This window comes from Verruconis gallopava (genome assembly GCF_000836295.1).
Source record: "Verruconis gallopava strain CBS 43764 unplaced genomic scaffold supercont1.14, whole genome shotgun sequence".
In the NCBI taxonomy this organism is placed as follows: Eukaryota; Fungi; Ascomycota; class Dothideomycetes; order Venturiales; family Sympoventuriaceae; genus Verruconis; species Verruconis gallopava.
The window spans coordinates 352,462-379,787 of record NW_015622150.1 but is presented as its reverse complement, the minus strand read 5'-3'; the positions used below and the strand labels follow the sequence as shown (position 1 = coordinate 379,787).

The 27,326-nt window shown below is 48.6% G+C and overlaps 14 protein-coding genes across 15 annotated transcripts; 8 read left to right on the top strand and 6 right to left on the bottom strand.

Moving 5' to 3' along the window:
* Positions 1 to 308: 308 nt before the first annotated feature.
* Positions 309 to 866, top strand: PV09_04881 (uncharacterized protein; the record flags this gene model as incomplete). Its single annotated transcript, XM_016358314.1, has 1 exon — positions 309 to 866. The coding sequence occupies one exon, from the start codon at positions 309 to 311 to the stop codon at positions 864 to 866; it is 558 nt and encodes a 185-aa protein (XP_016213932.1).
* A 207-nt stretch (positions 867 to 1,073) lies between these two features.
* On the top strand, positions 1,074 to 2,072 carry PV09_04880 (uncharacterized protein; the record flags this gene model as incomplete). The annotated part of the gene is made up of 1 exon (XM_016358313.1): positions 1,074 to 2,072. One exon carries the CDS (start codon positions 1,074 to 1,076, stop codon positions 2,070 to 2,072), a length of 999 nt encoding a protein of 332 aa, XP_016213931.1.
* Positions 2,073 to 2,367: 295 nt separating this feature from the next.
* Positions 2,368 to 3,244, top strand: PV09_04879 (uncharacterized protein). The gene is made up of 2 exons (XM_016358312.1): positions 2,368 to 2,528; positions 2,598 to 3,244. The coding sequence occupies exons 1-2, from the start codon at positions 2,468 to 2,470 to the stop codon at positions 3,152 to 3,154; spliced, it is 618 nt and encodes a 205-aa protein (XP_016213930.1). The 5' UTR covers positions 2,368 to 2,467; the 3' UTR covers positions 3,155 to 3,244.
* On the bottom strand, positions 3,214 to 4,992 carry PV09_04878 (uncharacterized protein; the record flags this gene model as incomplete). The annotated part of the gene is made up of 2 exons (XM_016358311.1): positions 3,214 to 3,712; positions 3,762 to 4,992. 2 exons carry the CDS (start codon positions 4,990 to 4,992, stop codon positions 3,525 to 3,527), a joined length of 1,419 nt encoding a protein of 472 aa, XP_016213929.1. The 3' UTR covers positions 3,214 to 3,524.
* Positions 4,993 to 5,379: 387 nt separating this feature from the next.
* PV09_04877 (uncharacterized protein) lies at positions 5,380 to 5,880 on the bottom strand (the record flags this gene model as incomplete). Its single annotated transcript, XM_016358310.1, has 4 exons — positions 5,380 to 5,524; positions 5,578 to 5,698; positions 5,749 to 5,775; positions 5,823 to 5,880. The coding sequence occupies 4 exons, from the start codon at positions 5,878 to 5,880 to the stop codon at positions 5,380 to 5,382; spliced, it is 351 nt and encodes a 116-aa protein (XP_016213928.1).
* Positions 5,881 to 6,113: 233 nt separating this feature from the next.
* PV09_04876 (uncharacterized protein) lies at positions 6,114 to 9,814 on the top strand. Its single transcript, XM_016358309.1, has 2 exons — positions 6,114 to 7,822; positions 7,873 to 9,814. The coding sequence occupies exons 1-2, from the start codon at positions 6,680 to 6,682 to the stop codon at positions 9,028 to 9,030; spliced, it is 2,301 nt and encodes a 766-aa protein (XP_016213927.1). The 5' UTR covers positions 6,114 to 6,679; the 3' UTR covers positions 9,031 to 9,814.
* A 39-nt stretch (positions 9,815 to 9,853) lies between these two features.
* PV09_04875 (uncharacterized protein) lies at positions 9,854 to 10,837 on the top strand (the record flags this gene model as incomplete). Its single annotated transcript, XM_016358308.1, has 1 exon — positions 9,854 to 10,837. One exon carries the CDS (start codon positions 9,854 to 9,856, stop codon positions 10,835 to 10,837), a length of 984 nt encoding a protein of 327 aa, XP_016213926.1.
* A 12-nt stretch (positions 10,838 to 10,849) lies between these two features.
* Positions 10,850 to 11,747, bottom strand: PV09_04874 (uncharacterized protein). The gene is made up of 2 exons (XM_016358307.1): positions 11,247 to 11,747; positions 10,850 to 11,193 (listed from the first exon to the last, which is right to left on the bottom strand). The coding sequence occupies exons 1-2, from the start codon at positions 11,591 to 11,593 to the stop codon at positions 11,085 to 11,087; spliced, it is 456 nt and encodes a 151-aa protein (XP_016213925.1). The 5' UTR covers positions 11,594 to 11,747; the 3' UTR covers positions 10,850 to 11,084.
* A 1,263-nt stretch (positions 11,748 to 13,010) lies between these two features.
* Positions 13,011 to 14,568, top strand: PV09_04873 (uncharacterized protein). Its single transcript, XM_016358306.1, has one exon. The coding sequence runs from the start codon at positions 13,178 to 13,180 to the stop codon at positions 14,180 to 14,182; it is 1,005 nt and encodes a 334-aa protein (XP_016213924.1). The 5' UTR covers positions 13,011 to 13,177; the 3' UTR covers positions 14,183 to 14,568.
* A 531-nt stretch (positions 14,569 to 15,099) lies between these two features.
* On the top strand, positions 15,100 to 17,767 carry PV09_04872. 2 transcript variants are annotated; one of them, XM_016358305.1, is made up of 4 exons: positions 15,100 to 15,622; positions 15,671 to 17,123; positions 17,169 to 17,519; positions 17,600 to 17,767. In XM_016358305.1, the coding sequence occupies exons 1-4, from the start codon at positions 15,155 to 15,157 to the stop codon at positions 17,692 to 17,694; spliced, it is 2,367 nt and encodes a 788-aa protein (XP_016213923.1). In that variant the 5' UTR covers positions 15,100 to 15,154; the 3' UTR covers positions 17,695 to 17,767. The 2 variants fall into 2 exon arrangements, with proteins under 2 accessions (XP_016213923.1, XP_016213922.1); XM_016358304.1 differs by having other exon boundaries at positions 17,169 to 17,767.
* Positions 17,768 to 17,797: 30 nt separating this feature from the next.
* PV09_04871 (uncharacterized protein) lies at positions 17,798 to 20,513 on the bottom strand (the record flags this gene model as incomplete). The annotated part of the gene is made up of 1 exon (XM_016358303.1): positions 17,798 to 20,513. The coding sequence occupies one exon, from the start codon at positions 20,511 to 20,513 to the stop codon at positions 17,901 to 17,903; it is 2,613 nt and encodes an 870-aa protein (XP_016213921.1). The 3' UTR covers positions 17,798 to 17,900.
* A 500-nt stretch (positions 20,514 to 21,013) lies between these two features.
* Positions 21,014 to 22,509, bottom strand: PV09_04870 (uncharacterized protein). The gene has a single exon (XM_016358302.1). The coding sequence runs from the start codon at positions 22,149 to 22,151 to the stop codon at positions 21,054 to 21,056; it is 1,098 nt and encodes a 365-aa protein (XP_016213920.1). The 5' UTR covers positions 22,152 to 22,509; the 3' UTR covers positions 21,014 to 21,053.
* A 51-nt stretch (positions 22,510 to 22,560) lies between these two features.
* Positions 22,561 to 24,327, top strand: PV09_04869 (uncharacterized protein). The gene is made up of 5 exons (XM_016358301.1): positions 22,561 to 22,835; positions 22,886 to 23,324; positions 23,422 to 23,845; positions 23,898 to 23,915; positions 23,969 to 24,327. The coding sequence occupies exons 1-5, from the start codon at positions 22,776 to 22,778 to the stop codon at positions 24,030 to 24,032; spliced, it is 1,005 nt and encodes a 334-aa protein (XP_016213919.1). The 5' UTR covers positions 22,561 to 22,775; the 3' UTR covers positions 24,033 to 24,327.
* On the bottom strand, positions 24,014 to 26,915 carry PV09_04868 (uncharacterized protein). Its single transcript, XM_016358300.1, has one exon. It carries the CDS (start codon positions 26,153 to 26,155, stop codon positions 25,550 to 25,552), a length of 606 nt encoding a protein of 201 aa, XP_016213918.1. The 5' UTR covers positions 26,156 to 26,915; the 3' UTR covers positions 24,014 to 25,549.
* Positions 26,916 to 27,326: the final 411 nt, after the last annotated feature.

Sequence of the window (27,326 nt, the reverse complement as noted above, 5' to 3'; positions counted from 1 at the left end):
AATCGTCTAAACAGAATTATCTACTGCCTCGTAGCTGGCCTTCAGTACTGTCAGCCAATTGGCTGGATTCTCAAGGTGTTTTCCGGCTTGAAACTTCATGGCCAAAGTGCCTCTTTCTAGGACGGTCTGGCTTGTATTTTCATCCAAAATCAGCTCATGCGAGATGCGTTCATGCTCTTCGTGTCGGAAAGGATATATACTGGACCAGTCGACAGAGGATGGTCGGTCGTCCCGATTAGGAAGGGTTTGAGCGGCTGGTGGATCTCATCGCAGATAATGGCAGCAATTCTATAATTTTTCCTCAAAAAATGACGTCCTCGAAAGCAGAAAAGGACAAAGCTCCTGACAATGATAATCCACCAAGTCTCCCGCCCAATGTATACATCTTCTCTCCCACCACAGCTGGTACCACCAAAGCCCTGTTGAACGGCAGCATCTTCACACGATTATGTGTGAGCTCTCAAGTGCCGCCAGGACGGCTTGCGTCTGCATTGAGAAGCGAGAGACAGCGGAAGATCAACGAGTCATTTTGTCTTTCCTACAATAATGTCATATTAATATTCGATGCCCACGCAGACGACAAAGATTTGCTTGACACACATCACGAGCATTTTCGCGACGTTTGCCTGGCGCTCAAGGATCACGACATTAGTTTGGACATTGCTGGCTGCGTGTTTGATGCTCCAAACGTGGTTCAAGCGGGATTTCAGCTCGACGAGCTTAGTTCGGGTTCGATTCTGGTCATCAACATACTGAATGGTAGCAACGAGGATGAAAGCGACGAGGAAGACGAGGAAGATTTCGGCGAAATCGGAGGGACTGATGGATTCAAGGTTGACGGAAACTCTGAACTGACGATGCAGTAATTATTTTTGTCAAGGCCATGATTGTAGAGCAGGGTAGCGTCCATCATCAGCGTCAGATTCGACCAATGCTCTGTTCACAAACGAGTGTCTAGCCGAACCCGAAATGGGTAGTCAACGAGAAAAGCCGAAGCGTGGGGTTTACATCTCACAACTGTACAATCTAATTTCAAACGCTTCTTAGCTGGTCAATACAACGGAATACCGGTCATGTCGCAGCCGTCGGATGCGCAAAGCCTAATCGCCAAGATTCTTGCAGCTCCTGTTGAAGAAGTATCAGATAGAGAAGTGCACCAATATTACTATCGTTTCGATGAAGGTCAATGGGTCAAAGATTTCGGTAAAAAAACAGCAGAAAGCGTGTTATCAGTGCAGAGATTACGCCTGATCACCTGGAATATAGATGTACTCTCGCCTGGTGGCGAGCCGCGAATGGCGGCTGCGTTAGCTCATCTTGAAGAGCTTGTATCCAACAAATCTCGCAATTGTGAACCAGTGGTCATATTTCTCCAGGAGATGAACGAGTCGGATCTGAACCAGATTCAAGCTGCACCGTGGGTGCAAAAACGATTCTACATCACCGACATTGACACGGGATACTGGCGGAAACCGAACTTTGGTCCAGTTTACGGAACGACAACATTGGTAGACAGGAGTCTTGTTATTAACTTCCGGCCATTCAGAGTGCAGCTTCCTAGTCGTTTCTCAAGAGATGCTCTCTTCGTTGATCTCAAAGTACGAAGCGGTAACGAGGGCCTGCTCAGATTATGCAACGTCCATCTTGAATCGCTGGTAGCGGAACCGCCGGTTCGGCCGTTGCAGGTCGCAAAAGCTGCAAAATATATGAAAACATCAAATGTATACGCGTCAATCTTAGCTGGCGACCTAAATGCCATCGAACCATTTGATAGGATGTTGCACTCGGATCATGGCTTGAAGGACGCGTACCTTGAGTTAGGTGGCAAAGAGGACCATGGAGACGGTTACACGTGGGGCCAGCAGGCGCCGAAGGAATTGAGGGAGCGGTTTGGATGTAGTAGAATGGACAAAGCCTTCTACTGTGGAAACGTGGAAGCGAAGTCTTTAGAGAGAATCGGCGAAGGTGTTGAGGTGCAAGATGACAATGCAAGACAGGCAATAAGGGATGCTGGAGGAGAATTATTTGCAAGCGATCACTTGGGACTCTCCATATTGTTTGAGATCGTGTAAATGGCGCATGGTGCTAGCCGTTCTTCTATATTATTGAGAGCTGTATGTGATGCTTATTGCTGAACTTTCTCTGTGCTCGACCTCCAAGACTTATTTTTCCGATCATTTATCCGAATTTTGATAAATTTGAGATGAGAATATTCTCGATATTTATCCGTTATCTATATGCGTCCAATGCTTTTGTTGCACGGTTTGTGGGATTCGTAAAAAATCATGAACGCTTGGTCACGTAAGTGATCTCGAGCGTCGGTACCATCTCCGAAGCTCCATCACAAACTTCGCCCTACTTTCTGACATTGCTTGGACCGGTCTCCAGAGTCCCATACTGCAAACCAACCAACATGTAATTTGGCATACTTGCCGTTGCCACTCACAGTTTGTCCTACGCGGCGCTAATGGCCCAGAACGCGTCAAAAGGAAGCACAAATCACGGCAAGTTGCCGAAACTGCCGCCAAGTACGAAGCCATATTCTTTTCATCACGCAGCGCGCTGGTCGGAACTCGCTATATTAACAGATCTGTTAGATGCTAGAATACACAAACGCCGCCTCACGCGAGCGCCCATAGTTTCGAAAGGATCCTCAAATCCGCAAATAATATACATTTCCTCACGAACGCCGTTCATGTCTGCCATTTCGCGTATCCGCAAGCACGTAACGTCTCTTCAAACCCGGCGCTCGCAATCCATCGCTGCAGCTTCTTCGAAGCGCAAGTCCGCCTCGTTCCAGAAAGCGAAGGGAGACCGTATTCTGGCCGCAGCGATCGAAAGCTTAGACCGACAGGAGAATTCTGCGCGAGGTGCTCCCACCGACGAGGTGCTTGTGAAAGGGACAGGAAAGGCTATTGAAAAATTGGTCAGCATTGCCGGATGGCTTCAAGAGCATGCGCAAGCAGAGGGTGTCAGAGTCAGATTGGAGACCGAAAGCTGGTGGGCAGTGGATGATGTGTCGCTTGTGGGCGTAACCGATGAAGAAGCTGAAGGAGCTATGGATGTCGATCGGGAAAGAGACAAGCCGGAAGATCTTCCAGAAAGTAGGCAAAGAAATGTCAGTGTGCTGACTATACGAGTTGGGGTGCTATGATATCAGTCTTCCATGCCAGTATTGTAAGCTAGTAAGCTGAATTTATTTATGATACCCATATAGGCTCTAATCCTTATTGCTTAAAAAAAATCGAGCCGGCCCCGCTACACTACTTCGATGATCCTTTACAAGAGAAAGATTTCTGGCCAGTTTCAAGTTGGTGGTATACATTAAAGTTACGAAGCCACCGAATGATTTCGTAAGCTCGTTTTCCACATTTCATAACACCAACCAAGATTAATAATAGACAAGTGACCAAAAAAATTGCCCTCTTGGCCCTATATTTCCCAATGGAACGATCCACTGTTTCATTGGGCTCACTGCACTATTTCATCTTACTGCTGTTCTCTGATCTCGTTCACGTTGCGTGTTATCCTGCTTTGTCGACGGTGGTGAACTTTGTCTTCTTCTTGGAAATATTCACAGAATAATTACTGCCACCTCGAGTCAAAACATCAACATCGCGGCTCCGTTTCATCGTAATCGCCTTCTTCGTTCGCAAATTGGGTTGATGCGGCTGCACGTCGCTCGCTCGCACCGTTTCGCGTGTGTGGGGTACTAGACAATGTTAAAATTTGAGAGTGGTTTTCGAGTCCATTGAACTCACTGTTCTCCTTAGTTCTGGCCTCTGTCCTCTTCTTCCGAACGAAGTCTTCAAGCTTTCCCGGTCTTCCAGCTAGGTACCAGTCCTGTCGATACAAGTCTTTATCGAGCTTCTTGACTGGACCATCCTCGTGAACGTCTTCGCGGGCTCGATGCATGGCCAAATCCCCTCGAGTTTTTGAGATTTCAGGGCCGGCTTCGACCTTTTCTGTCATTTTACCATCCTTTACAATATTGCTGGCTTCTCTGAAACCTTCCTGGATAAGTTCAGCTCGCGCCGAAGCAGTTTGCACAAAATTTGTGTCCGACTCCAGCGAAGGCAATTCTAAGCTTTCAGTGATATTCACTTGCACATCGTCCGGAATGCCAGGCATGATAGTTCTGTCTGACAGCACTGAACATCTGGGAGTACTCTTCCTGAATTCTTCTTTAGCTGATGATACGATCAGAGCACTGACGTCCCTGCTCAACTCCCGAGCGTCATTTTGAGATTCTTCCTGTAGTGATTCAGCAGTCTGTATGTTTTTCAGGGCCTTGTTGATATCTGTGAGTAACTTAGACTGTGCAGAACCCGCAGGGAACGAGGTGGGGACCAATGTCGATTGCTTCCCCAAATCTGATTCCGAAGATTGTGCCATGATAGAGTCTTGAAGAATGGCCAAATCAACTTGCATCTTCCTAATTATATTCTGGCAGTCATCAATATGGTCTCCAGACCTCTCGCCCGTGAATCTCGAGCTGGAGAAATCGATTCTTCGCATCACATTTGTTGGTTGGGCCTTAGACACGTTTACAAGAGATGCTTCCAAGGCAGCTACGCGTGTCTCTAGAGTTAGAAACCCATCGTAAGTCCCTTCGCAGTCCTTGGGACATTCATTGAGCAAAGACGGCATCTGCCCAACCGCCTCGTTCACTTTTTGAACTAAGCTTCTAAGACCTTCGATCTGTACTTTCAAGCCTTGTAAGAATTGGGATGCTACTGTTTCTTGTTTTGCATGCGCGTCTGTATGGACATGCGTCACTATCTCCAAGTCTTCAATCTTCTTGTCTTGGTGAAGGATGCTGGTCTCATGTCTATGTAGCTTTGCGTCCTGCGCGTTAATCTTGGATGCTTGATCCTCGACCGTCTTCGTTAGTTGCTGGACTTTCTCTCGTAGAGGTGCGATTTGATCAAAGAGAGCAAGCTCAATGCTCGACTTGAGCGCGATGCTTAACACGTTGTAAGCTTCCGACATAATTCTGGAGCAGATTGAGATGTTTCGAATTGCAGACGGTGGAATTTATGAAGATTGCGATTTGTTGTTAGGTAAAGTGAAATTGAGCAGGGGTTCATGAAAGTGTTAAACGAACGGTTGCCTGGTCAATCCATCTCATCAAAGCACATGGTGTGGATGATAGAAATAGGTCTTCAGGGTACGACAGCTGATTTGTTATGGCTCCAAAAAAAAGGGTTCGAGAATTCCATTGTAATGATAGAAAAGGCGCTTTTTACCTCACACAAGAGGTGCGAGAGACAATTATCCCGCCCTAAAACGCCAACCATGAATCTTTGTACAATTGTCATTTTCTCCCCCACAATCATTACTTCCTTGTATGATACAGTCTCTTAATGCTTATTGGAATTAATGCAGAGGCTTCATCTGCCGTGACTGTGGGTATCTGAACTCAGCGGGAAGGACCATAGGTCGCCGTCTGGCTCGGGCGAATTCTTCCAGTGCTTTTCGCTCTGTGTCTGTACGCACTACCGTGCCAATGCCCATGAAAAACCTACGCAATTTATCAGCAGGCGTCTGGGGAATGTGTCGCACTTTTGTCCATACCCGAAGGTGGCTGCCGAACCAGCCATGTACTGTCCGAGTGTTCGCAAGAAGCCATTCGGTCCTGGCCCAAACCGGACAATATTAGTAACACCAAAGATGAGCCCGATACAGAGTCCGACGCCTGCAATTAATTAGGATCGCACGTAAAGGAAAGGCTCGACAACCGCATACTAGCACCCATCATAGCACCCATTTTAGCTGCGGTCTCATTAGTACATAAATCGCAGATGCAACATCTTGCGTACCCTTTTCGAATGTTGATGGGCCATGCTGGCCTGCAACTCCAGCAGGTACGGGAGGCATCGTATCTGAATCTTCTGATGAGAAATTCTGCGGTGGTGTTACTGTAACCTGCTGTTCGATGTTCAAACTGTCGATGCACAGACCAGCGTTGGTCAAGCGGCTAATTTGCTGTTGCTTGGGGAGAGGCTTCGTGTGCCCGTGCTTTCACGTGATGTACCGTGCCTTGGAAGCAGTTCGAGGATGCATGCTATTTACTGATTTCTGCTGACATTAGACGAAGTTTGGAAAATATAATAGGCCGCAATAGCTGAGTTATGGTTACTTTTGTGTGGTGTTCTCTTTGGAATCAGTTCCAGCGGATTCAGCTCCATGCGGGAAACCGTGCCAGACACTAAGCGCGGTCGCTTGGCACAGCTTACCGTCCGGACTCCTCATTGCTCTTTCAGCGAGGACGCCATCCACCTCCACAGCCTATACAACCCCCATAGCACGTCGAGACGACATACAATCGCAGACTTGAGCATCTCTATTGTCCCGTGTCGCACACAGTTATCTTTCCGCCACCTTCGTCGCCCTCTCAAGGGCCTGACACCCCATCATCGCAGACCACACGACACCGGAACCCACCTCTTTTCAGTACCTTTCCACGCACGACTATCGCAATCGAGTGACGGTCAGGTCTTCCTCAATTCATGAAAGGAACGGTGGAGTTGCCATTCTGCGCCTCGCCGTTGTTTGTTGCTTGTTTCTTGGGGTTACGGTGTCGCCAAGTGTCAAGATAGGCTTGGAAAGGGCTATCCAGAGCGCCGTATCACACATCACTTAGGTCATATCCACGGTCCCAACTGCAAATCCGCAGATGACGGCTGTCGCACATCTCCCGAACTTGCAACCCATCAACAGAACGGGATGGAGCGGGTCTAACGGCGCCAATAACGGCCTGAACACTACGAGCACCGACGACGTTTCGAGGATGCTCATGCCTCGCAAGACTGCGCAACGTTCAAATTCGTCCTCATCGCTAAACTCCCTCGCTTCTAGCTCTTCGACTACCTCAACAACATCAACGCAATCAGCGTCTTCTGTTTCCGCACCCAAGACAAACGGCGTCAACGGCGCTGTAAATGGCGACTGGGGTGCAAGAAAACGTACTGCTCGCGGTATATGGCAGCCATCCAAGTCAGAACCTATATCCGGTATAACTACTGCGCGTCCTCAGTCCATAAACTCTGCTACATCAGGCCCTTCCGCTGCCTCGGCCATATCCGCCTTGCACAATCCGAACGGGATGTCGCTTCAAGGTCAGCCGGACACACAGCAGAACGGCTCCATGCAGCTGGGAAAGTCGCGGCAAAATGAGAAAACAGCCGTGCTTTATCTTACACCGATGAATGGCACCTTCGAACGGAAGACAATCAATGTTCCATTCTATCCAGATGTCCTAAGAATAGGACGACAAACAAACAACAAGACTGTACCAACACCTACAAATGGCTTCTTTGACTCGAAAGTGCTATCGCGGCAGCATGCGGAGATCTGGGCTGACCGAAACGGCAAGATCTGGATTCGAGATGTAAAGTCCTCAAATGGCACATTTGTCAACGGCCAGCGACTATCACAAGAGAACAAGGATTCAGACCCACATGAACTTCGTGAACAAGATATGTTGGAACTAGGTATAGACATCGTCAGCGAAGACCAGAAAACCGTTGTGCACCATAAAGTTGCTGCACGAGTAGAGCACGCCGGTTTCTACGAGCCCAACAGTGTTCTGGATTTAAATTTTGGAGATCTGGATTCATCCGCAACCTCAAGCCTTCTTGGTGGTAATATTGGGCAAGCACTTGGACAAATGCGACGAAGCAACAGCAATTCGTCGATCAACAGTACTGGTAGGGTGAGCATTGGAAGTGCTACGACCAGCACGAGCAACATCCAGCAACGAGTACCACACTTTTGGCTTGCACCAGTGAACATGGACAGAATAATACAAAAGCTTAATGTAGGTTTCTTCACATTCGGTCACCAAGATATATGCTTACAGTCCTCAAGGCAGAGTGCAAAGCTGCTAAGCAGCAATCGCTCGATTTGCAAAGAGCGCAACAACACATCGACGCGATACTATCAGCGGAAAGCCAAAGCTTTAAGAAGGACTCCTCGCAGAAGACCTCGCCAATCGAGAAATCAAAAGGGAAGGATAGTTTTCGGGCTCGATTTTCGGATCCACCCGCTCCTCCTCCACAAGCACCTCTGCCAGAGAAGCCAGATGCAGCTATACATCGCGGCGTCAATGTCGTCTCTGGAACTTTCCAGCCATCACTAAGTAGGGCTGATACGGAGAAGCCGAAGCTTCCGACGTCAAACACGTCTCAACCATCCACAACCGATGCCTTGGCTACTGCTGCACAATTCGCAAGTTTAATGGAACAACTTAACAAGGCAAAGCAAGAAGTCGAAACCGAGCGAGCACGATTACGGGAAACAGAGGATTTGCTAGTCCAAGAACGGGTGAAGCGTGAAGATGCTGAAGAGCGGGCTAAGCGATTAGAAAGCCAGAAGCTATTAGTACCACCACCGCCGGCGAAGCCTGAAGATGCCACTACGCCGATAGACGATGTGAAACAAGATCTTCCGAAGGAAACAGAAGCGGATGTAATGAAGCTCCAGGAGCGTTTCGATCTGCTGTTGGCTGAATTTAATGAGTACAAGATCGCAGCAGAGCAGTGGCGGGCGGAGAAGGAGCTTGCAGAGAAAGAGCGCGACGAAGAAAGACAACAGCGGCTCACACTGGCAGAGATGATTGAGAAGATTAAGTCAGAAGAAGCGTCACGGTCACCGAAGCGCAAGTCTAGAGGACGGCGAAGATCACGATCGAAGTCCTCAGACACGTCACCATCCTTATCTCACGACGGCGCCAAGGAAGACCGCGATATTGATGCGGAGGCCGTCGATGTCGAACAACATCACTCAAATGGCTCTATTGAGAAGACCATCAAAGCTGCCACTGCTAATGGCCACCCCTTCGCTGGTAGCAGAACAGCGTCAAATGGACCCAATCAATCAGATACCCAGAGAAACACGCTTGTGCGCAGAGATCTGCAATTGACAGAAGCCGCACCCTACCTCTCCGCTATCAGTGTGGTGATGATTGGTGTAGCAGTAATGGCGCTTTTGAATAAGATGCAACGAGGCGAGAGCATAAAATCATGATTACAAAGATACCACCCATTTTCGCAAAAATCGAGTTTAGGGGGGAGTTGCGAAACAGCTATGTTCGCAATATCGATGCAACGAATCTGACGGACGGAAGCACGCACGCACGCACGGACGATTTGTTAAATGATGACGCGGAAGACTGGACTGGCATTTAGACATTCTTTTACTACTACTACCACTTTTTGGGTTTGAGAAGCATCATGGATACACAACATGGTTATTTCTGTGGGGCTTCGCCATTCTTCACTTTTTTCTGGCTACATCACACAGACGCTTCCGAAACGCCGTATGCCTGCTTCTTGAGATGGTTTAGCGGTGTTGTTTTCCTTTGTATTTCTGCATATAGTTGTGGCGTCTGAAGGAGTTCAGTGGTTCTTGGCAAAGGTATCGGGACAAGAGGTTTTGGTCGTGGCACTCTTTCTTCCTCCTACTCCCTATTCTCCTGTTTTTTTCCGACTTCTCTTTGTTCGGAGTAGGAAATGTCGTGTAGGTGTATAAGTGGATAGGCAAAATGACCATATTCTACCGCGTCGGTGCACGTCTCCGAGTTTCCGCTTCGTATTTCCGATAAAGTTCATGAATTTACCAAGGCTGTAAGTAGAGGATGTGAAAAGAGCACAGCAAGCAGATATCCGAGTTCGATAGTTGTGATTGAGTTGTAACACGGGACTTCAAGGCCCGTACCAAATCTGGTGTATTGCGGGAGATGGAGGCCAGCATTCCAGCGGCTTGTGCTCGTTTAAACAGTTCGAAATAGTTCTTTAGCATCTTTACTAAACCTCATTTTTTCGGTATCTGAATCAAACACTGTTCAAAAATGTCTAGGACAATGCCCACAGGTGCCATCAGCGCTGCGAGACCAAGCGACGTTTTGAATGCGGCTAGAAACTCAGCAACACGAGCCCCGAATCACGGAAGCCACTCACAAGATACATCTGCCGGCGACAGAACAAGAGTGTCCTCGAGCTTCGGATATAATGATGATCCGTCAATGGGGGATGGCTTAGCTCTTGAAAGCCTCAATAAAACACGCGAATGGCTAAGCGATTCAGAAACGGCCGGTACATCACGGAAAGAGAAACGGAGATCTCATTGTCGACGTCGCAAGAATGGTGCGAGATGCAAAGAGAAGCTTTCTGAATGGGCGGCGTCACGAAGAGATGTGCCCATAGCGATCCGAGACCGTAGGTCTGATCTCACGAAACTTGTTGATAGAATTATCGAGAAGCGCCCGACGTTGAGGTCTCTCGACAAGTTTGAACCAGGCAGCATACCAGACTACGTTGACAGGCTAGGTCTCACGCGAGAACAGGCCGCTATAAAGTTCAGCCGAGATGTGCAACACGCTTATCCGTGTCAGAAGCGGAAAAGACAGCATGAGTACATAAGCTCGACACGGAGAGAAGCGTCGCTTGCGGCGGCCTTGGATCTCGAGCGTCGAAGAGCGGACGTGTTAGAGTATCAGGCGATGATGTTTAAAGCAGAGCTGATTCAAGAGATTAAAAGGTTCAAGGTCCTATCGGCTGTGATCGAGGCGGGGTACGCTAGTGCCGCTGCTCAAGGCAATGATCAATGGTCTGAGTCTGGATCACGGGAAGCCATCGATAGTATCGTATCGTTAGGGACAGGCAAAATCATTGACGTTTTAACGGCCACGCGGAATCAAGATTCAGGGTGTATTTGGCGAAAGGACAAAAGAAAGGATATATACGACGAAGACAGTCCTGCGGATATAAGCAGCTCATCCATGTCGTCCGGTACCTCTATATCTTGGTCTTCAACCTCTGATGACGAGCTGTGAATTGCTGTGATGCTTGGAAAGGGCAGAAATACTCGGTTTGTCGCAGTACAGATCACAAGAGTTTGCAACCAAAGACTTCAAATCGTTTATTCAGGACTACTGTGCAGCTGGGATTGCATAGGGATTGGAGTTGGTGTAAATGTCAAACGTTCAGGGTATCGAAGTGAATCAATCATTCAACAAACAAAATTTTCGTTTCCCCTACCCCTTTCATTCAAATTCCATGTTTGTAATCTCATGCTGGTGCCTAAACGCTAGGATTCACTTGCATCTGGGGGTCCGCCCGATCATCGTGAGTATTCCTCGTTCTCCAACAGTGAAGCCCGGCCATGAGACTTGTGGCCGCGAAAAGGAGCCTGCAACACTCGATTAGCCTGCGCTATCGCAGCGATCGGACATCAACCCTCACCATTCAAAGGCGCCAAAAACTGTCGCAGCTTGCATGGTTCGGCAGAGGGTACCCTTATGGCACTCGGTGTCGCCCAAAAGCGAGGCCTCCGCGATAAATCCAGCAAACCAGAAAATCATGGTCACGAGTTCAGCTCCTAGAATGCCGTATTTATGTGCCGCGGTTGGAAACCTACCCGGCGTAACGATAAGGTACGCGAGGGCGAGAATCGTCCATATCGAACAGAAAAGCAAGAAGTTGGTTTCCGAAGGCGACCAGATTGAGACATCGTATGCTGTGAGACCAAGAATTATGATGGTCAGGACACCCTGAGCGACCCGCAAGGGCAGTGTGTAATTGAAGGCCATTCTTGAGAAGATGGCTGAGATCGAATAAGAGAGAAAAGTGGTTTATGGGCAAAAGATACGGTCGACAGGACGGTATATGGTTGTGTCCAGCAAGAAGTCACAGACGGAAAGCACGACGGAAGCAAAAGACTGGTGGCCAGCGAGCCGTTAAAACCGTCTTCACTCGCTTCATTTATTCGCCGAAACAATATAGCATGACGCATTTCGTAACGTTCTCTTAGCACCCTTGCGCCGTAGAAACGCCTCTGCCAGACAGGCTACAGGTTCTCGTTTTTACCCATGCAGAAGAGGCCGAAGCCTGCTTCGTGTACCAAGGGCTTGGTCACACACGCAACTTCTTAGTGGCTGAGTCGTGGCTCGTTGCTTGGCTGCGACTGGACAGCTGAGCAAACACCTTTGCAGGGCCACTTGGTCACCAGATGGCTGACCAGGAAGCGCAGGACTCCCGTGGTCTCAGATCGACGAGCTTCTGCGTTCCCTCATTTTCGTTGGCTCTGTTGAAGAAGCGCGCGATTCCAACCCAGGCTGGTCCGAAGATTCTCGACTTGTGCCTATCGCCACTGACGTCACTTTCAAACCTTCTCACATCGATACCAGCCGCAATCATGTCAAAAGGTTTTTGCCTTATTGACATGATGTCGTTCATCGTCATTTATCATCACTATAGCGATGCATCACCATAGCGATGCCCGACACAACGCCAGACCAGGATGTTCAACAGCTTTGTCATTGGCATGAGAGAAGTGATCGGTCATGAGTGTCTGAAAGGTAGAGGGGCAACAACACCTGCTCGAGAGGAACGAGGTATTATGTCGTGAAGTGGCACAGAAAGAATCTTTGATATAATAACAGATTCGTCATGTGATTGCGCTGATCGAGCTTCCGCAATACGGACAATGCAAGCCAGACAGTCGACGTAATTTGGTCCACATCAGACACAAAAAATTTCGTCCCGGCTCTCGAAAGTTCCGTGGTCCAGGATCTTGAGATACATTGTGGTGGAGCCGCCGTGCTTCTAAATCGTATTAGTGCGGCTCAAATCAGAGAAAGTTCTTCGAACGGGCTTGTATTTGCTTATGGGAATAACAAGCACGTGGAACGTGCAAGAAGTCTCCAAACGCCTGAAGCCTTGAAAATTTGACCGTCGGTCCCGAAGTGATGAATAATAAGTGGGTAACGGGTAACTGCACTACCTTGAGACCAACACTTGAGGCTAAACCCAAAAGTGACGAAAATACCATATCTGGAATGGGATAAGCACTGACAGCGGGCCTCAAAACACACCGACGCGTTGCGGTATTGACTCTCATGACGTTGGTGCTGTCTGAGATATCTCGGAGATGGCGAAAATATACAGAAAAAAAAGGAAACCAGCAAGTATATGCTTAGCAATCCAGCTTCATTATCTAGAGGGCCAGTAGACGGTCCGAGGTGAGGTGCCCACAGCTGTAGGAATATAAATCAGACGGCGCGTACCATCATGAATGACCTGTATCATACTCATAACTCCAATATCTCTTGTTGAATCGGACGTCTCATTCCACAATCTCGTTATCAAACAATTGTCTATCAACCAACTATATCATGCCCGAGTTTAAGACATATCGCGGCTCAGCCTCTGGCGAGATCAAAGAGAGCACTTCAACTGCGGAGCTTGGACCTACTCAAGTGCTGGTTCAAATCACTCATTCTGGCCTTTGTGGCACGGATATACACTATAAACATAGTGACATAGCTCTCGGCCACGAAGGTGTTGGCGTTATCAAACAGACAGGTTCCAATGCACGCCTTTTTAAAGTTGGAGACCGTGTTGGATGGGGCTATGTTCACAACAGTTGCGGCAATTGCAAGTGGTGTTTGACAGGATGGGATACTCTCTGTCCTGAGCGAAAATTGTACGGAACAGACGACTTGCATCAGGGAAGCATGGGATCACATGCCATCTGGGACGAAAAATATGTTTTCGCCATCCCAGACTCCATCTCAAGTGAAAACGCTGCTCCATTGATGTGTGGAGGAGCAACTGTCTTCAACTCTCTCAAAGTATACAACGTAAGGCCGACAGACTGCGTTGGGGTTATTGGCGTTGGAGGTTTGGGCCATCTCGCCATTCAGTTTGCCTCAAAGATGGGTTGCAAGGTGGTCGTATTCTCGAGCTCAGAAGACAAGAAAGCAGAAGCTATGAAATTGGGGGCAAGCGAATTTGTTGTCACAAAAGGAGTCAAGAATCTCACCGTTTCAACGAAAATCGACCATCTACTGGTGACGACATCCTCGCCCCCTGATTGGCAACAGCTCATACCAGTCCTCGCACCCGGCGCAACTATTTATCCTCTGACAGTAGACGCCGGAGACCTCCGTTTCCCCTACATGGGCCTAATAGCGAACGCATTCAGGATCCAAGGCTCTCTGGTCGCGGCGAGGCAAATACACAAGGAGATGCTAGAATTCGCTGCACAACATGGCATCAAACCAATCACTCAGACGTTCCCTCTTAATAAGGAAGGAATCTCGCAAGCTTTCGAAACTTTGGAAAGTGGAAAGATGAGATATCGGGGTGTCTTGGTTGCAGAATCAGAACGTACATGATCAAGCTACAAGCACGTTCGTGGTTCTATAAATTTACATGGAGAGTTTTCTGTCATGTAGAGGGGCTGTGTTTTTAGTGTAAGCGTTTTGTTTTCAACACATGATTGACTTGGACGACAAATTTTTGCGCAATATTAGCATGTGCAGAGACCTCAGTATAGAAGATTGGACTTTCGGTTATTAAACCTCTTTCAAAAATTTGGCTCCCATATTTGTTATGAGAGTCTTGGTAATTTGGTGTGCCGAATATACTGTTTCCAGCCAACTAAAATGATGAAGAAGTTCGTGATACTTTTGCACGCACTGCAGTTCATTCATAGTTAAATGCAGAATCTTGCCCCCCTTTTCCACGACTTAGAGGTAAAATGCATCTCGTATCGCCATGGGTACATAAAAATCTTTGTTCAAATACGTGAATCGCCAAAATCGCTTTCATTCTAGCAAGGCCAGCTTTTAATGTGCTCTACGACCGAAACTGCCGACGTAGAACAATGACGGTACTACCATAAAGGCAGAATCGATTTAAACGAGAACAATGGCTGCATAAAAAGTCAATCAATATCCACAGTTTCAACGCATCTCAGTCAGAAAAAGTAATGGTGAGTGCAAATAGGTTGATCGTGGTCTGCTAGACTGCAGAGTTACAGAGAGCGCAAGCTTTCCACTAAAAACTGATTGCGAAGTATTTGCTCATTGAATTAGAGCCTAGAAGGATTGAAAACTGAGAGTATAAGTAGGTTCCAACAAGACTATCTCATACTCAAGTATAAGTTATGTCCGTGAAGAGAGCATGTTGAATGTCAAGATACAGATTGGGTCACATGTGGGCCATCATTGATTTGTTGCTGACTAAGCCACTGAGCTAAGTTAGATCGCCAACACAAGTCTTTGCTCTATTCAAGCAAACAGGCTGAGAGGTCTAATCAAAGCTGCAAAAAAAAACTCCTCAGGTAACCATAAGCCCTGACAGGTATGATCGCACACGGTCAGAAACAGCAGCGAGCAAGACAGCAGCTCTCGTGCACTTCATGTCGTGCCGGAAAGTTGAAGTGCGATAGGCAACAGCCCTGTGATCAATGCCGTAAGCGAGCGAGGGAGGATAGTTGCCACTACCTTCCAGCACCGCCAAAGAAGAAACAAAGTCGCAATACGAAAGAACGTATTGCACAACTTGAAGGGCTTGTCGTCCAGCTTATGAACCGGGATAGAACACAAGGAATATCTTCGGTCACTCCACCGATATCTGACGATGGAGGCTCACATAAATCGAGAGCTCAGATAGATTCGACGCATCTTCAGTCTTTAAAGTCGACGAAAGAAAGCCCTCAGTCTGATGATGGCGCTGACTTGGCCGCTCATAATTTGACTTACCTTAAAGTAAGCGGCGATGGCGAATCACTTTTTCGAGGTTCATCGCACTGGGAGGCCATTCTCGATTCTGTAGGGATTTCTTCCATGCAGCACGTCCATGTTCTAACATACCACTAGATCGCACAGCTGCGGGATGATTTTGATGGCGATAATAATAACGACGAGGACGTTGAAGATGTTGAGAAAGTCGAGCAGAGAAAAAATTTCAGCAAAACCGTGATCATTGGAGCCCCACCACCTGTTAGCAGGAGCACGCTCATCAACTCTCTTCCCCCGAAGAATATTTCGGACCGTTTTTTGTGGTATTGGTTCAACTCAGTGGATCCAGGACTGCCAATTATTCATCAACCTACTTTCCTCTCATTGTACGACACTTTGTGGATCGAGCCGTCCAAAATTCCCACAATGTGGTTGGCCCTGCTCTATTTAATTCTAGCACTTGGGGCTAAGATAGCTATGTTCAGCAACGTAAAGGAACGTGGGGAGGTACCAGATCATCTGTTAGATCCAGACAAGTATCAGCAACTTGGCGCCTCTGCCCTCGCTCTAGCCGATTACACAAAACCGCAGCGATATGTGATAGAAGCGCTAATGACTCTTATGAGCTGCGAGTACATGAATCGGGGAAATGGTCATACCATATGGCTTATGAATTCTTTCATCATACGTTTAGCGTTGCGAATGGGGTACCATCGCGATGCTGACAATTTTCCGAAGCTCAGTGTATTCGACGGAGAAATGCGGCGCAGAGTCTGGACAATATTGTTTACTTTTGATGTGTTACATTCATACCAAGAAGGCTTGCCTAGCATGGTGCAACAGATTCATTCAGATACGAAGCCAGCGAGCAATCTGCTCGACACAGACTTTGGACCCACTACAAAAGTACTTCCACAGCCTCGACCGCTCATGGAGATTTCACCAATGTCCTATCGAGTAGTTAAAAACCGTCTGAGCAAAGTCTTTGCCCTCGCCTGCGATATGTCACATATGCCTCAAACACCGCAGTATGAGGATATTATGAAAGTACACGACGAGATTGACAAGATTTATTCAGAAACTCCGGAGGGCTTGCGATTTTCCTCCATGAGTCAAGCTATCCTTGACCCACCAAATATGATATTCAATCGCTTCAAACTCGAGCTATTATTTCATAAGACAAGATGTGTTCTTCATAGACGATCTATGTTCCAGACTGAAGTCGCGTCCCCGCAAGAACACTCACGCAAGCTGTGTGTTGAAGCGGCTATGAACATCTTACGACAACATGAGACCATTTTCCTTGCAGCCCAAGACGGTGGGCAATTGAGATCATCGCGCTATTTCTTGGCGTCTCTAAACTCGGCAGATTTCCTACTTGCCGCCATGGTTCTATGTTTGGAGCTGCATCTCATATCTCTTGCACCAACTCCAGAATTGGCTGGGCCAAACAAAAGCAGAGATGAAGAAATGAGGTCATTACTAGAAGGCACGTACAACATCTTCAAAAACTCCACGGACGAATTCTCGGACGCTGCGAAAGCCGCGAAAGCTATGGAAGCTATTCTCAGAAAGGCCCAAAGACCATCTAGTACGTCGGCCATCAGTTTTGGCGGACGATTGATTAATGAAACAGAAGCACCACATATGAAACAAGCGCCAGTTAACGCTCAAAATTTCACTTTCGAGCCGACAAGTATCAACCGCAGTGGTGTTCAACCTCTGTATAACTCATTTGAGAACTCACAAAGTGAAAATTCAACCCTTTTCGAGCCCATCAGCGGTATGCTGGAAGATAATACCGACATTGGGGTAATGGATTGGGCTGCATGGGATAGATTGGTGCTGCAGTACAACGACCCAAATAACGTCCCTCTCCAATTTCATGACCCGGATATGTGGCCACATGATTTGAGGGAGTGTGATTTTCCCGAATTTTCAGAGGGCTATGAGTTCAATTTCAGCAACCTTGATCAAGGTTCCGAAAGTATGTCGACCCTCGATCCTACGTCAATGAGAGGTATCTCGAGTACGTCAGCAGAGTTTATTGCTAAGAACCCGGCTAAGGGCCTTGTTGGAGCTGGTGTTATGCCGATATAAGCTGCCAATTGCATAATAAAAATCCAACGAAGTCAAGTGTCCCTCACGCCATAATAACATAAAGGCACTGTAAACTCTGAATATTCTGAGCATATCCGAAGTACAATGTGGCTCGTTCATACGCGAATACTGAAGGATAAAAGTGATAGCGTATAGTGTGACCTAAGGAGAGCTTCGCTTCTGAAATTGCATACTATTGACTAAACAACACATCATTAAAGTGCACGCGGCAAATCCTTTGTCAACCATCCTAGCTCTACGTTTCAGTTCACCTTGCCACGTCTTCTTTTGTCTCAGGCTCGCTTTGAGATCCGCAATAATCGGTCTCAAATTCCTTTTCACAGTCGACGTGTTCATCATCCTCATCCTCATCATCTGATATACCATCTGTAACTCCTCGAATCCACATGTCGTCGTCTAATTCTCCAGTTATGCCTAATAGAGTAGTCTCTGGTTGTTGAGCCTTTTCTTTCAATACTCTCTCCAAATATGGGATAGGAGCTCCACGTGCGACCGATAAAGTGTCCTCCCCGACTCTCCCATCGAACAGATCGTTCCGGATGCAGAAATCCAAGAAGGCTCTCCAATGAGGATCGATGGACAACACTTCCTGATTTCCGATAACAATCAGCCCATGTTTTGCCCTGGTTATAGCTACGTTCAACCGTTTCGGTTCGTGAATAATACCAAAACCTCGCGACTTATCTTGATCTAGAAATCTTGATCTACTTCTGGTGGTACACAGTATCACTACCCTGCTCTCTAAGCCTTGGAAGGCTTCCATTGGACCGATATTCACCCATTGCATTCCAAGTTTGCGGAACGTGATCCTTAGTCGTCGAACCTGTGCTGAAAAAGGGCTCATCACGCAAATGTCGTTTTGATAGACAAGCCCGGATTGAAGTAGCGAGGACGCAAACTCACAAGCCTTTTTAACTTCAGTCATATTATACCAACCACCGCCATCCTTCTCAATCTCGTCATGACCGATATTTTGCGAGAACATTACGGGCCAAGTCCCTTTCCAGCCTCTCCAGCCTAGAAGTGAATCTGTATTTACGGCTTCAGGCGAGAGAGTGTCATGATAGAAGAGCGCATTCGGAACTGCGAGAATTGCCGGATGAGATCGATAGTTCCGGAGCAAGTTTGAAAACGGAGGTCTGATGATGGGGAGCATTGCCTTGGTCAGAGGACGCATAGCAGAGACGCCGCACCCCAACCGATGACGGGCTAGTGGATGCTCAGCATATAGCGGTCGACTTAGCAACCGATCAAATAGACTACGCCGGATGATAGGATCATGTGATGCTGTGCGAGGTCCAAGTTGCTGCTGGTCCCCAGCCATAACGAAAATAGGTTCCTTGAAACCACTAGTGAGAGCGGGTGGTGATATTAATGTCAGCGGTATCAACGATTCTGGTTCAGTTGCTTGCGCCGCTTCGTCGATGAGCAGAGCTTGCCAGTGTAGAGGTGTATCTGGATTCATTTCCTCAGAATCTTGGAGTATAGAGAGCATAGAGGTACTGAATTCATGAATATCTCTATTCGTAAGCCGAGCTTGAACGAGAAGATCTGCGTCACGACATGTTGTAATAACGACTTTGTATTTCATCATCGTTCTGAATGGCGGAATGCTGAAGTGATTGTCTTCGATACAGCAGAATGCCATTAATCCGTCAGCGACTTCAACGAACGTCCTAGATGGAGAATTCAATCTAAATAGCTCGTCCGGGGTTAACGAAGTTCTGAGTCTTTCAGTGAGAGTGTCGGCTGCAGGATCGGATGGTGCGCATATCAAGATATGCCTTGCCGAATCACTGCGAAGAAGCTGTAAAGCTATTTCAACCATAGTTTTGGTCTTCCCGGTACCGGGAGGCCCATGAATAAGGAATGGAACTGCGCCGTAGTTATTCTTTATCACTGACTCAACTGCCCGTAGCTGTTCACGATTTAATTGGCTGTCGATAGGCTGAAAGCTAAAGTGCATGGAATTTAGCTTAAGCTGCTTTTTACCATATGCCGTCTCGGGGAACAGCATCTTCTGAAGCCAGGTTTCATTCTGTCTGCCAGTCAGCTCGTTAATACCAGCGGAGCTATTAGCCCTTGCATGAGGCTCGAAGGACGAGCTCGCCATTTGAACAGCTCTCCATAATGCCGCCTGTAAACTTTCACGTGGCGGGAATTGTACGTTAAAGTACGTTCCAAGGCGCTCTTGTTGAAGTACGATAGCGTTATCGTCGGTAAGATTTAGTCTGATGGTGATTGTCTCCTTGTGGCGCTGTACAGCTATGACCTCGGCATGAAATAGATCGCCCTTCCATCCCGGAAGATATAATGGCGAAGCGATGAAAGAACCGCGTTCGTAGCTTTGTGCATATTTAAGAGCTTCACCCCTGATGTCAAAGAAGAGTGGTCGAAGATGAACAATGTCACCAACACGAACGAAAGGGCTGTTCTCTGAAAGCCCGGGGACCACAATATCTGCATGGAGTACCGTCATCGAATTCTTTTGAGCCCTGGAGAACGACAATGCAATTTTATGCAAGTCATATTGGGTCTGTGATGACTGAAGGGCACGATGTTCCACCCGCATCCACTGAGCAAAGTACTCTTGGTAGCTTGACGGCGTCAGTTGCTCGAAAACTCGGGCTTTCGAAAATTTCTGGGGCGGGAAATTCGATGCCTCGGGAGCCAGCGGTTCCAAAAAGTCCGTACCAGAGAACGAGCGGACATATTTAGCGAAGTCTATGTGGAAAGATTGGTCACGGACAGGAAAGGTGTGCAAAGCATAAGCGCGATTAATGGCAAGCAGAAACTCCGGAACAAATGCCTTGGCATAAACGTCAAAGGACGTACTTTGTGCAGGCGGAGAAGACGACATGAGGCGCTCAAAGTCGTGAGCTATGTTCAACGATCAAGAAGCTTGCCGCCTGCGCTGCGTGAGCACTGGCGTGGGATGGCAGAGGGCTCAGGATGACTAAGACGCAATGTGTAAGTTATGCAGGTCTAAGAGTTAAACTTTACAGAGATAAGACAATGTCTAGTTGTATAGATGAATGCAATCTGTTGTAGAAAGGATAGAATTACGAGAGCACAAGTTATCTGTGGATGCACACTAATGAGCGCAGGCGGTAGGAAGCGGCACCTCGCTTCTGTGGCTGTTCTTTACGCCCAGAAGTCGCCTCATTATGCTTGTTGCGAGGCTTAGCATCGTTGCTCACTTTGCGCATACTTTCAACCATGACCAGTAGATTCAGAAGCAGGCTAATGGTTTCCCTTCGTTCATTCTTTTGCCATTTTTCTTTGGAAGGAAGTGTATATCTCGTCATCATATTAGACTGAGAAGCAGTGATTTGGGACGTCAAATGGGTGGTGGGTCGCAACATACTCTGAATGTGTTCAAGATTCTTGCAATTTCGCATTACTCTAGCATTGCACTTTCTTTTATGCTATTACTAAAAAGCTCGTCTTCCATGACCGCCCGCTCTTCCGACATGCGTTTAATGGCATGTGCGTCGAGAATTCCGCGTTCAGTAACGTACATGGATACATACTCGCTTGGAATCCACTCAAAATAAATGTTGCGGACATCGAAGTCACTCTTCGACAAAGATTTCATCACTGCTATCGTGTCTTCCGGCCATCCGGAGTACACCTCTCTCGAATCGTTATTTTCGTGTCCATGTGCTTCTGTCACACCAGGGCGAGCGATCTTGTCGGTCTCTGTGATTACAACCACGTCTGCTTTCGAAAGGGTTTTAGCAGCCATGGCAGCTGGGAAACTCCCCATCTTGTTACAAACGTCGCCGGCAGAGGAGATTCGATCAGCCCCAAGGAGCAACATGTCGATGGATTTTGCTACGGTGCAGACGTGAGAGTCCGGGGCCACGACCACTTCGATGTTGTTGCCCTTGCCTCTAGACTTCATCTTGCTCAAGAAATTAACAGCAAATGTGGCCCCTTCCATACGTGGCCGTGACTCGAGTACTGTGATCGTCATTGAAAGCCCAGCAAGTTCGTTCACAGCTTGCTCCAGACACGCGAAAATCGTGGAAGAAGAGGACAGAGTGAGAATGTGAACCCGAGTTTTCTTTGTGAGGAGATGACGGAGATATTCCACAAACGCCTTCGAAAGCCTCGACATGCTTTCGTTTCTCTTCTTGATCTGTTCACAGATGGTGTTTGCTACTGCCTCTTTGTGCACGGGGAGAGCGATAGAAGCATTCGGTTCCTCCGAGGATTCTCTGGATGCAGATTCTTGCACGGCTTGCAGACAGTTGACTAGAGCACTTGTTACTGCAGCACTCATGCTTGGCCGAGCAAGGATCAATTTGTAGGAAGCAAGTCGAAGTAGATCCCATAGCTCTTCTGGCGTAGATATTGTGTCGCTGCTATTTAGCGTGATGGCCCGTAGTGTCTGCAGAGCGTTCGTCGCTAGGACGCGGGCACCATTTATTCGATCCTCCTTGAGCTGTTTGATGCCATCATTCAATATCTGGATGTGATCTGCGCCAGCCATTGGTCACTAATCAAAAAGCACCAGATGGGAGACTTTTGCTGCCTAGACTGGAACGGAGTCGAGCTGCGCAAGGTGGAGCAGTAAACCACGGCACCGGCGGATGTGAGGCAGCCGGACTAGCAAGTCTCATCCTAGCTTCAAAGAGGTGTGCCTGGGCAACGTGTGGCTCTATTTAAGGACGATGAATAATCGAATGGCACTTTCAGCCTTGTTTTGCGTCATGTCAGCCTACGGGGCTACGATCTGTGAGCAGCCTCCTCTGGAACGCATGAGACCGAGAAGACGTTTCGGTGTAGTACACTGCTATGAAAAGAAAATGGACGCGTGTAGCATGTATCAGAGAACGAGAAAAGGCCAGTAGGTTGTGAAGCCCTCCTTTCGCACGCCGGGGATCTCACACAAAGCCCACGGTGCTGCGCCTCATGACCCCGTCTCCGCCATCGCATCTTTGGAGCGTGACGCTTGTGTGCAGAACCGGCTCGTAGGAGCCAGACAACAACATATCAGCCGTACAAGGCTGTTCTCCATACGCCAACAGCCCAGTCATAATCCGATACTCTCTGTTGGTATCTTTCGCTGACTCGCTACGCGTCCTCCAACTTCTTTTCGTCCCGAACAATCGACATGGCGTACAACAAACGCTACAACCCTGACGCTTTGCCCGCGCACGTCGAGCCTGAGCAGGTTTGCATCCCCAGCGCCTCTTTCGAGACAGACAACTGATGCGCGCATAGGCCGCTGCTATTCTCGCCTCTGGATCGTCCGCCTCGCAACCGCCGCGACCGCGCGTTGAGAAGCCTGTCCCTCCTCTCCCGTCGCAATCTTTGCGACCAGACGACCGTTATTCCCACAGCAGACCCTCTTCCGGCGGCTATGGCAGCAGTGCCAGTAGTCCCCGCTACGACGGCAGACCCGATCCAAGATATGGAAGCAGCGGTGTTGCCCATAGCCCACGATATGACAGCAGGCCAGATCCGCGGGTTGACCCCCGCTATAGCGATCTAGGCTCCCCACCACCACAGAACTACGGATATGGGAGACAAGGTCCACCTCCGCCTCAGAATCATGGCAGAGCGCCTGTTACAAACAGGCCTCCACCCACACCTGCTCCCCCTAGAGACGCGAATGATCGGGATGCACTGTGGCCGCTCTTCAAGGCTGTTGACAAAGACAGTATGTCCTGCCTTTTTCTTTGCCAAGCAAACTCGTATTCGATTGCGCGCGCAATCTCAGGGAACACGACAAGGCCAGAGTGTTGACAATCGTGCAGACAGCGGCCAACTCACCGAAATGGAACTCCAGCGCGCTCTGGTGAACGGCGACTGGACGCCGTTTGACTCCCACACCGTCCGGATGATGATACGCATGTTCGATACCGATCACTCGGGAACGATCAGCTTCGACGAGTTCTGCGGCCTATGGGGCTTCCTTGCGGCGTGGCGCAACCTCTTTGATCGATTCGATGCGGACCGAAGTGGAAACATTCAGTACAACGAGTTCAGCGAAGCGCTAACGGCCTTTGGCTACAGGCTCAGCCCTCAGTTCGTACAACTCCTCTTTAGGACGTATGACAGAAGGGGCGAAAACGCGATGAGCTTCGATCTGTTTGTGCAGGCCTGCATAAGCTTGAAGAGGATGACGGACGTGTTCAAGAAGTACGACGATGATCGGGATGGATACATCACGTTGAGCTTGTACGTTATGTTTTGTCGAATGCTTGCAGACGGCGCTAACAGGTCTGGACAGCGAAGAGTTTTTGACAGGGTAAGTTTCTAAGCGGCGTCTGCAATTCGTGCACGTACTAACGGTTTAGTGAGTGCACAATCGTTGTTTCTAATGAACAGCATCACTGCCACAACCGACCGGGACTCTGCTTATTAGATTCTTATAGAGATACTGAGGCAACTCTGATATCATTAAACGGAAGACGGAAAGTCAAAACAAGATACGTATCAGTAGCATGCCTGCTACTACTCGTAATGTTATGGAAGGAATCACAGGCCGCCTTATCTTCGGGATACCCTTTTTTCATAGCATACACTCTTAACGACAAACATGTAGATATGCCATTTTGCTGGATAAATGAAAAGTTTCGCCAAGGCGTATTGGAAGCAGAATCCTATCATTAATCCCCCGGTATTCAGATTGTCCTTGCTAGCTACACATTGGTCGTCCCATTGTGCAGCCTCAGTCTTGTGGAGCGACTGTTAAGAGAAACAACGCAGAATCATCAGATCCACCGCGGCTTCGTAAACTCGCTTGATGCTACCTCGGGTGGCGAATTCGGCGCGAAACAGGACAATCTTTGCGTGTATCAGAATCTGAAGCAAGCAATGACATTTGACCGTGAATATCCAAGCGGCCGTGTTGATGCAGGGAGGAGAGCTCAAGTCCTAGCCAGAAATAGAAATTGCACGCGTACGAGATCAAAAGGGCTTGCGTCTTCTGAAAGAAAAGAAGGTTTAGTAGAAAGGGAATTTTTTCTCTTCTGCAGAATCGTAATGCGGGGAGAAGAAAGGACGTCTCCGCGAAGCTTTTTGAGGCCGCTGGGGTGGATCGCCGCTACGTTGTTACGTGATGGACCGATCGAACTCCAGGATCTGATGCGTGTAAGCACCCTAGCCATACGCATTGTAAGGGGTCAGAGCTGGTTAGGCTCAGATTATGAGGCATGTCAGATACCACACAGCTGATATTTTTGGCTCTGAAAATTTCGTCGTCCCTTTTCTCTTCTTTTCAGGCCTTCCGACCAATTTAGTAAAGGTCATCTCGAAAAGGCATGTGCAGGCGCGATGTATCAGATTCAAGGTCTGACAGTTAACCGCCTGCATATGGGCACGCGGCAGAAGAAAAAGCAGCTAGCCTGCATAGATCAGGAGTAGGAAGGTTGGATGTTCATGGATCGTTCATTTTTACCACTATGCATATGCACAAGTGCCCAAGTGTAACCACCCTGATCGCACGATGGGGGGGGAGAAATAAGGACCTGCAGATGATTTGCTTTTCTCAGCATCGCGCCACAACTCAAATGTGCCGCGCTGCGATTGCCATGTCGTTGGGCTTCCGATCCGCCTGGAAAATTCCAGACGCTCGTCTGTGTAGTAATGCGCAGTATGTGCGCAACACGAGCAGTATATGATTTCCCCAGATCTACCTTCCTAATCGGGCGGCGCCTTGCAGGCGGCTGTGATGCTACTGATCATCCACCTTCCACTGCATCGTCCGTCAACGACACCTGTCATCGTCGTGTCTCCCGCAGCGGAATTCGCCTCTTTGAAACACATTGATCACACTGCGAATGTTTCTTGCGTCGGCAGGGCCGCAGGCTACCGGTGGCCTGGCGTCACACACGGACTGAAACTTGACTCACACCCTCACGTATGCAAGATGACTCGGTTTCAATCACATGTAGACAGCATCTTGCGCAAAACGCCCACGAGTGTTCCGTTCTCCAAGGCAGCTGCCACTCGCTCCTTATCACCTAGCTGCTTATTGACTGCGTCGTCCGTGCTGTGTGTGCCCTTCTTGATTCTAACGTCGACGCGGAAGCGAGGTGGCAGTGCCTGTTCCAGACGAACACGTACGCCCAGGCCAATAACCGTTGCGAGACTACAGTGTGTGATGGTAGGCGTAATCTCCACAAGCACTGTGCTAATGTTCGATCGCGGACTCGTTGGCGGCTTGATATGTATGTCAGGGAGGTTTACAACCGCGAGCGATCCAAGCGAGAGTGGGTGTTCAGGATCTGAGATTGGTGCAATTAGGTCGTAGATCTCTTGCTCGTCGATAGGTTCATCAGCCTCATCCTCGGCTGATATGTCGGAGGAGCTGGTGGAAGAAAGTGGCGAGAAGGCGTCGTAGGAACTGCTGTATGACGGGAGCAATGAGTCGAAGAGTCCTGTGCCACCGTCGGCCCGCTTCTGCGTCGCACTAGGACGCCGGCGCGAGGGGAGATCCGATGCGCTCAGGACTGTGGGATTCAGGTTCTGAACGTCGCCGTCCATGATGTTGATCAGTGTGGAATGTTCATGCTGAAGCAACCGAATCTTGTTTCTCGACTTTTCTGGTGGGGGTTCGCCGAGATCGGACACAGCCCACGTGACACGGCAGTGGCCTGCATGAATTCTGCTTTCATCACAGATCTGCTTTGAAATTTGACTGAGCGGTTACGGATCATGGCCGCCGTAATTGCGATATTTTGGGAAGCACTGATATCGGTGCTTCACACACATCGATTTCGCTTAAGCTCGCCCCGGAGGGATATCGTCGAGGCTTTGATCACCCACCGATCATCGCAAGAATCTGGCGAATCAATGAGTAATAATAGCATAAACTGCCGCACGTCCTCTCATTTCTATTCATCTTAGCTCGAGACATACGTAATGGCCGCATTCGTCGCCTCCTCACGCTGTTTGCTGCCTATTCGCTTGGGCAGTATTGTGTTTGCTGGATGAAGCTGCCGGTCGGGTCTTAGTTGTATCAGTTTGCGGCATCGTGAGGCAGAAGAAACCGTCGTATCAAAGCCGCAACAGAGACTCTGATTTCAGGATCGTACCTGACGGAAGAATGCTGCCATCCTGCATAATCACCCCAGCAAAGCAATATCATCGGACCCATCCTTTGACTGGGCTCGCAGGCATCCCGGCGTGAGGCGTTTTTACGCCTCCGTGCCTCCTCATCGAATCTGCATCTCGATCAAGATTGGGGAATCCCGACCTCTCGAAGCGCTGTCCGGACCTCTGTAGAGGCCTTCACACGAGCCGGATTACGGATACGGATGCGTAGACGGCTCATTAAAATTGCTGCCCTATCACCAGACCGCGTCAGCGGCCACGACGTCGCGGCCGCTCACCCTCCCCTTTAGCCAGCAAGGATCAGCGTTCAGAGAACACGTTGTGACTGCAGGTCGTAGACCATTGTTCTAGAATATTTCCTCCTGCGGCTAGTCATCCCATTTCCATCCAAGGCACGGCAACGGCGAGCGATCCAAGAATCTTCCAACGCGGCCCACCATCAGGCGTGCGGAAGAGCGAAGCTAAAACATAGTCCACCCTGCATGGTTTTCGCTGCACGTCTGCAGGCCGTGGACATGGTCTAACGTCGTCCATCTGCACGTTCGTGCACGCTCTTTGATGACCACATTCCCGGAGTCGTAAGCGACACGCGCACAGTGGG